General features: G+C 35.1%; 1 protein-coding gene across 1 annotated transcript in view; it reads left to right on the plus strand.

Annotated features, from left to right (window-relative positions):
* Positions 1–8,377, plus strand: part of LOC126322551 (uncharacterized) — a 102,107-nt gene extending 93,730 nt beyond the window's left edge. The window contains exon 4 of the mRNA XM_049994416.1: positions 6,376–8,377. Coding sequence (XP_049850373.1) covers positions 6,376–6,409 — 34 coding nt within the window. The 3' untranslated portion in view covers positions 6,410–8,377. The remainder of the gene's footprint in view (positions 1–6,375) is intronic.
* The last annotated feature ends 788 nt before the right edge of the window (positions 8,378–9,165 follow it).

A 9,165-nucleotide genomic window follows, 5' to 3' on the forward strand; every position in this document is an offset into this window, starting at 1 on the left:
TGTACATGTAGAATAAATAACTTTGGTATTTACTAACCCACCTGGTGTTGCAATTGTAATGAGTAGCAGTGCATAGGGTAATACAAATTTGGCAAATCATATAATTCTGGAATACATTTCAAAGAAACAGTATCGACAGCAGTTAAAGTTTTATATCAAATAAATTGACAAACGACGGGCTGGTACACAAAACGGATCAGAACAATGTTGCAGAAACAACGAAACAGCATACCAAATTTAAGCGAACGAAAAATCTCCAAGTCTGGCGATCCCTTACGGAAGCTCAAAATTTAACGTGTAAGTGAATGCGAGATGCTTATAAAAGTTTACGCAACGAAACTTTGTCTCGAAACCTGACAGAAAATCCAAAGAGATTCTGGTCGTATGTAAAGTTGGCTAGCGGCAAGGCACAACTAATGCCTTCTGTGCGCGATGGCATTGGAAATATTATCGATAACAATATTGCTAAAGCAGAGTTACTAAACACCGCCCTCCGAAATTCCTTTATCAAAGAAGACGAAGTAAATATTCCAGAATTCTAATCATGAAACAGTTGCCAACATGAGTAACTTAGAAGTAGATATCCTCGTAGTAGTGAAGCAACTTGAGTCACTTAATAAAAGTAAGTCTTTCGGTCCAGACTGTATACCAGTTAGGTTTCATTCACAGTATGCTGATGCAGTGGCTCCATACTTAACAATCATATACAACCACTCACTCGACGAAAAATCCGTACTCAAATACTGAAAAGTTACGCAGGTCACACCAATATTTAAGAAAGGCAGCAGGAGTAATCCACTAAATTACTGGCCCATATCATTAACGTCGATATGCAGCAGGATTTTGGAACTCATATTGTGTTAGAACAATATGAATTACCTCGATGAGAACGGTCTACTGACACACAGTCATCACGGATTTAGAAAACATCGTTCTTGTGAAAAACAAAGAGCTCTTTATGATTGCTATTGACAAGGGCTTTCAAATTGATTCCGTATCTAGATTTCCAGAAAGCTTTTGACATTGTTCCTCTCAAGCGGTTTATAGTCAAATTGCATGCTTAGGGAATATCGTCTTACTTATGTGTTTGGATTCGTGATTTCATATAGAGAGGTCACAGTTCGTAGTAACTGACGGAAAATCATCGAGTAAAGAAGAAGTGATTTCTGGCGTTCAACATTGTAGTGTTACAGGGTCTCTGCTGTTCTTTATCTATACAAACGGTTTAGGAGACAATGTGAGCCGCCATCTTAGGTAGTTTGCAGATGATGCTGTCGTTTATCGTCTAGTAAAGTCATCGGAAGATCAAAACAAACTGCAAAAACATAATGTGTGGTGCGTAAATTGGCAAGTGACCCTAAATAATGAAAAGTGTGAAGTCTTCCACATGAGTGGTAAAAGGAATCGATTAAACTTCGGCTACACGATAAGTCAGTCACATCTGAAGGCCATAGATTCAACTAGATTAGATTAGATTAGATTAGATTAGATTAATACTTGTTCCATAGATCATGAATACGACACTTCGTAATGATGTGGAACGTGTCAGGTTAATAAAAGATGTCTGTACAAGAAATTACATTACACAAAATATTGCATGACACTAATGATTAAGTTTTTTTTTTACTTAGTTTATATCTAAAAATTCAGCCAATCAGTAAAAGGAGTTGTCATCTAGAAATTCTTTTAATTTATTTTTAAATGTTAGTTGGCTATCTGTCAGGCTTTTGATGCTGTTTGGTAGGTGCCCAAAGACTTTTGTGGAAGCATAATTTACCCCTTTCTGTGCCAAAGTCAGATTTAACCCTGCATAGTGAAGATCATCTTTTCTCCTGGTGTTATAGGTATGCAAACTGCTATTACTTTTGAATTGGGTTGGATTATTATCAACAAATTTCATAAGGGAATATATATACTGTGAGGTTACTGTGAGGATCCCTAGATCCTTAAATAGATGTCTGCAGGATGACCGTGGGTGGGCTCCAGCAATTATTCTGATTACACGTTTTTGTGCAATGAATACTTTTCTACTCAACGATGAATTACCCCAGAATATGATGCCATACGAAAGCAGTGAATGAAAGTAGGCATAGTAAGCTAATTTACTGAGATTCTTATCACCAAAATTTGCAATAACCCTAATAGCATACGTAGCTGAACTCAGACGTTTCAGCAGACCATCAATGTGTTGCTTCCAGTTTAACCTCTCATCAATGGACACACCTAAAAATTTTGAAAATTCTACCTTAGCTACAGACTTCTGTTCAAATTCTATATTTATTACTATATTTATTACTGGAGTTGTGCCATTTACTGTACGGAACTGTATATACTGTGTTTTATCAAAATTTAAAGAGAGTCCGTTTGCTGAAAACCACTTAATAATTTTGTGGAAAACATCATTTACAATTACATCACTTAGTTCTTGGTTTTTGGATGTTATTACTATACTTGTATCATCAGCAAAAAGAACTAACTTTGCATCTTCATCAATGTGGGATGGTAAGTCATTAATGTATATTAAGAACAGTAAAGGACCTAAGACTGAACCCTGTGGGACCCCGTGGTTGATAGCACCCCAGTTTGAGGAATCAGCTGTTGTTTTAACATTACACGAACCACTTATTTCAACTTTCTGCATTCTTCCAGTTAAGTATGAATTAAACCATTTGTGCACTGCCCCACTCAAACCATAATGATTTAGCTTATCTAAAAGAATTCCATGATTTACACAATCAAAGGCCTTTGAGAGATCACAAAAAATACCAATGGGTGATGTCCGGTTATTCAGAGCATTTAATATTTGATCAGTAAAAGCATATATAGCATTTTCTGTTGAAAAGCCTTTCTGAAAACCAAATTGACATTTTGTTAGTACTTTATTTTTACAAATATGGGAGGCTACTCTTGAATACATTACTTTCTCAAAAATTTTTGATAGAGCTGTCAGAAGAGAGATTGGGCGGTAGTTGTTGACATCCGACGTATCCCCCTTTTTATGCAATGGTTTTACAATGGCATATTTCAGTCTATCAGGGAAAACACCCTGCTCCAAAGAGCTATTACATATGTGGCTGAGAATCCTACTTATCTGTGGGAAACAAGCTTTAAGTACTTTGCTGGAAATGCCATCAATTCCGTAAGAGCTTTTACTTTTCAGTGAGTTTATTATTTTACTGATTTCAGAGGGAGAGGTTGGTGGAATTACAGTTGTTTCAAACTGCGCAGGTATGGCCTCTTCTATTAATAGCCTTGCCTCTTCTAGTGAAGATCTAGATCCTATTTTCTCCACAACATTTAAAAAATGATTATTCAAAATATTTTCAATTTCTGATTGTTTGTTAGTGCACTTGTCATTCAGTTTTATTGCACTAAAGTCTTCCTGTGCTCTTGGTTGCCCTGTTTCCCTTTCAATAATATTCCAAATTGCTTTAATTTTATTATCAGAGTTACTGATCTCAGACATGATACACATGCTTCTGGACTTTTTAATAACTTTTCTTAGTACCGCACAATAGTTTTTATAATATTGAACAATTCCGGGGTCAGTACTCCCTCTTGCTGTTAGATACAGTTCTCTTTTACGGTTGCAAGATATTCTTATTCCTTTAGTTAGCCAAGGTTTTTTATATGTTTTCTTGGAATTATGTTTAACTATTTTCTTGGGAAAACAATTTTCAAATACCCTTAAAAATGTATTGTGAAATAAGTTATATTTCAAGTTTGTATCGGGTTCCTTATACACTTCATCCCAGTCTAGCTACTGTAGGCTTTCCCTAAAGTTTGCAATATTTATATTGTTAATTGAACGCACTGCTTTGAAAGTCTGATTTATTATACTGCATGGAGCTATGTCATGTACTGTAACAAGCTGTGCACTATGATCTGAAAGACCATTCTCAACTGGATAAGCATTTATGTCCTTAAACTTATCTTGGTCTATAAAAAAGTTATCTATCAACCTAGGAACTATAACTGCAAACAAACTAAATTGTGAAGAACACATAGAAAATGTTGTGGGGAAGCTGAACTAAAAACTGCGTTTTATTGGCAGAGCTCTTAGAAGATGCAACAAATCCACTAAAGAGATTGCCTACACTTCGCTATTTCGCTTGTCCGTGCTCTTTTGGAGTACTGCTGCGCGGTGTGTATGACCTGTACCAGATATGATTAACGGAGTACATCGAGAAAGATCAAAGAAGAGCAACAGGTATTGTATCTCGTGGAGAAATAGGCGAGAGAATTTCACTCATATGATGCAGGGTTTGGAGTGGACATCATTAAAACAATGGCGTTTTTCGCTGCGGCAGAGACTTCTCACGAAATTTCTATCAACTTTAACACCGACCTACATAGGGAGAAACGGTTATCATAATGAAATAATGGAAATCAGAGCTCACATAGAAATTCGTTTTTTCCGCTCGTTGTTCAAGATTGGAATATTAGAGAATTATTGTGAAGGTGGTTCGGTGAACCCTCTGCCAGGCATTTAAATCTGATTTGCAGAATATTCACATAGATGTAGATGTGGATGGAAACAGGTAAGGACCTATACTACTTACTATTATCATCACTGAAGGAAATGGACTATTTCCAAGGTTTCTGAGAGGGGTTTGTTTGCCTCCTTGCGTAGCCATTCTATTGCAGCTGCTTCCATAGCTAACTCTCAAGTCTATTTGTTAAAAATGAAAAGAGGAAAAGTCATGATTCTTCTTTTGTTCTTCGATATATGTTACATATCTTGTAAGTTACTTTTGTACTTCTACTCCAGTCTCTACGAACTTGAATGTATTTACTTTGAACTCATTTGGGGAAAAGGTAAAAAGTCTTAATCTAACAGTGATGACACTAATATAAATGCAGCTTTTTTTGTTGGTATGTGTTCTACAATTAATTGTCAGCTTGATTTATAGAGTGGTATTGTTTGTTTTTATTAAAGTTGTCCATTCTCTGTTTTCCATTTAGAAGAATAAACTGAAATACCTTCTTTATTGTACTTTCTTTTTGTTTCAGAAGTGGAAGTTTTATTTCAATGTAACAGTATTTCTAATTTACTTGATTAAAATTAGGTGGCATAAACATGAATATCATTAATCAGTGTAGTGATAATTTATTATTAATAGAGTGCACAGATTAAATTTCCATCATTTTACTTAGTGCTTACATTTTGTCGACATATACCCTGAGCTGTTTTATAATCCTGAAGATTCTTCTTATCGGTGGTGTCTGTGAACCTCAATGATGAATGTCACCAACTGAAATGTTCCAAATGTTGGGAAAGATAACAAGTCCGCTTCTTTAGTTTCATCAGTTAAGAAATGGGTAGTTGGATTTAAACATGGCTGTACTTCATTTGCAGATGGTTCATTTGAAGGACATGTCAAAACTGTCTGTAGAAACAACATCCCGAGACGGCAACAATTTTAGGCAGTCACAGCAAAAAAAACTGTTAGACAGCAGTAGATATGACAATGACACCGACACATATAGTAAGATACCAAAAGTGCGAAATTGGGAATCACATCAGTTTTTATCTGCTATGTAATTATTAACTTGTAAAATTTTCATTACTTTTGGTGAACTTTTCAGACAAATTACAGTAAACAACATTTTCCTTACAAAGACAATATCCACAGACAAACAAAAATCATTATTTGGACGTTGTGTTTACTGTAAAAAAAAGCATAGTATTGTCTTTTAGTAGCTTCTTAACAAATTTTCTGTAGCATGTTCCGCTTTTGTTGCAGTGGTTTAAATGTAGATATATCTACAAATAGAAAAGAGGGTCAGACAGATTTTGTTATCCGTTAAGTCCTGCAACTCATATTGGCGTGTGTGTTAATTATTCAGTTCTTCAATTTGCTAGCAGTTAACATTATTTATAACACAAAAGACTCTTACGCACAGTTTAATTTATATATTATGTTCCACCAATGAAACAATACCACAAAACCGAGCGAGGTGGCGCAGTGGACTTGCATTCGGGAGGAAGACGGTTCAATCCCGTCTCCAGCCATCCTGATTTAGGTTTTCCGTGATTTCCCTAAATCGCTTCAGGCAAATGCCGGGATGGTTCCTTTGAAAGGGCACGGACGATTTCCTTCCCTGTCCTTCCCTCGCGAGCTTGAGCTCCGTCTCTAATGACCTCGTTGTCGACGGGACGTTAAACATTAATCTCCTCCTCCTCCAATACCACAAAGTAAAAGAATAGTGTTGTACTACTTACATAGCTTTATTATTTTTTCAGATAACACAATATCCTTAGAGCACGCAAATAAATCTTACTAAACTTCACCAGTCTTGGCCTGTTTTAATACTACTCACCTTTATGTACTATTTGAATTCTGTAATGTTGCTGAGTGGTTTATTTTCCAGGGTGAATATGAACGAAGAAGAAGACAACACTTAGCATTTAAAGCCTTGGGCCATGTATGCTGTCAAAAGGAAATTTGGCCATGTATGCTATCAAAAGGAAATCGCTCTAGACATCTTTAAACCAGCCATTAGATAAAGGAAACCAAATAAAAGAAGTTAGCCTGTTAAGAATGTTTAACAATTAAACGGTAATTGGGTCTAGAGTGTTTTTCACTTATGCACCAGTTGCGTTTCTTTTCTAATTACTTCATATTCATCTTCTTAAGAACAGGGATCCATTTCAAAAATAACTAGGTCAGTGTACTGACTGTAACATAACCATACTAATTTTGCATTTACCAGAGTACACATCTTTTGAAGGAGATATTAATATCTGAACACCTCCAAGCTTTTTATTCATTTGGTTGTAATTTTTCGTTTAATTTAGATGGCATTAAGGTTTTTTATGTTTAAATAGAACCACGATATCAATGTCCATAAGGTTTTTCTGTAGATGCACTTGCTATAAGTAACATATTAGTATAAATGTTCTCAGTGAGCTGCATATAAGAGACAAAAGTTGAAAATGGTAGCATAAATAGTGAGAGAAAAGTGACACAGTCAAATATCACAAGTTCAATAGTAAAGTTTATGAACAAAAACACTTACTTCCAATGGGGTGCTCTTAAATTGTTAAACTTACATCGTAATACTCCCCAGTAGTGAGTTTTTTGTTATTAAAGTGTATGGATATCTATATAAAGCTGTTTAACTCAAGGTGAGATGTCCATTTTAGTAATTTTATTTTAGAGGTTAATACAAATCATGCATATACTTTTTTCATGTCTTTTGCGTTTTACATAAATTATAACAATTGAGTTAATTTTTTGTAAATAGAGTTTCCTTTAGTTACCTTCTCAAGAAATCTTTCAATACATTGCTCTAAAACAGCAGGAGACTGTTTTAACTATTCTTATGTTTGGTTTTATGAAGTTCCTATGTATGAAATGTTATAATGTTATCTGAAAGAATTTATTCAATTCTGTTATCAATCTTTAAACCTAGTAAATTAAATTATTTCAGAACATATGTCATATATTATTTTGTTGTTTATATAGTTAATGCTTGTAATGGTTGGTTAAATATTCTTTTCTGTTTGATGTCCAAACATTTAGAATATTCTGCTAGCAGTTGTGTACAGTTTTGTCTTTTCTATACAAGGTAGATATTAGTGCACTGAGAATGAAGACTGTTGTTCCACTATCTTAGGAAACAATATTCTGTAAATGAATTTTGATTGTCCATAACTTGAAGAAATAAAAATTTACAATACTTGCCACACCAATGATGTTATGTCAGTATGCTAACTGCACAAATATGTGTCATCTGTTATAATCTGGAGTTCACGGAGCAAGTGTCAAAGCAAGAAATTAGGTGCAATAGTTCAAAGAAAAATAATATATTATCGGTCATTGCCACTATTATAGGGCCCTAATTTACTAACCAACTCCTTGCCAAGATGTTTATCATCTCTGATACAGTTCCTTTTAGTAACATTACTTTATATTTTGGTACTAAATGGACTTTATTAAGCTATTTTATACCATCCAACAACACAATGTTTATAACACTGTACAACACTCTATTTTATTAGTAATTGTCTTAATGTTTAATCTTGAGTGTAATAATTTCCTTTGCTTTATGTGTGTCAATGTAAAAGCCCTTTTTTGTTTTGTATCTGTCAAATATTTTTCAATATAACCTTTTAATTTATTAGATTACTCAGATATGTAGTAACAAAAATACTTATTCAGGAACCTTCTCGTTTATATGCTTTATGCTGACTTATGTCTGAGAAGAGTTACCTCCTAAGTACAATAAATTAAAGAAAGATTGTAAAGTAGATTTTTCTGTTTCAATTAGTGTCCAGTGAACAATGTTGTGTTCTTATTTACAGATGCTTTTGTGCTATTTGTCAATTTTTATGGGAATTCGTACTAATAAAAGAAATTAGAAAGTGGTACTTGATACAGTGTGACAATTATTGAACTATATGAAAAAAAGCATAAATTAGTTACAAACTACAGCTTGTACACACTTTACTCACCATCTGAACGTCACTACAGATATTCGGATTTAGGTTATGACATATTCAATGTGCCTGTCATCATTGGCTATCATGTGGCGCAGACGAATATAGAAATTCTGCATGACCCACTGGAGTGTCAGAACATCGATGCTGTCTATGACCTCCTGAACGGCGGTTTTCAGCTTAGCAATTTTTTTGGGGATTATTGGTGTATGCCTTGTCTTTGGTATAGCCCACGAAAATGGAGCCGAATGTGTTCATATCCAGAGAATGTGGCAGCCAATCGACGCCCATATTGATGGCCTCTGGGTACTCCTGAGCCAGAACGTGGCCCCAAAATTGCTCCTCCAGGACATCAAACACTCTCCTTCTTCGATGATGTCGAGTTCCATCTTGCATGAAACACATCTTGTCGAATCAAGGTCACTTTGGATCATGGGGATGAAATCATTTTCCAAAATCTTTATGTACCGTTCGGTAGTCACTATACCATCAAGGAATATAACACACATTATTCCGTGACTGGACGTTGCCCACGCCATACAGTCATCTGTTGAGGGTGAAGAGATTTCTCGAGCGCGAAATGCGGATTCTCAGTCTCCCAGATGTGACAAGTTTGCATACTGACGAACCTATCCAAATGAAACGGGGCTTCATCACTAAACCAAAAAACAACGCGCATGCTAATTCCCATCACATTCAACGCCCAACTGTACAGTTTT

Source organism: Schistocerca gregaria, chromosome 2 (assembly GCF_023897955.1).
Source record: "Schistocerca gregaria isolate iqSchGreg1 chromosome 2, iqSchGreg1.2, whole genome shotgun sequence".
Classification (NCBI taxonomy): domain Eukaryota; kingdom Metazoa; phylum Arthropoda; class Insecta; order Orthoptera; family Acrididae; genus Schistocerca; species Schistocerca gregaria.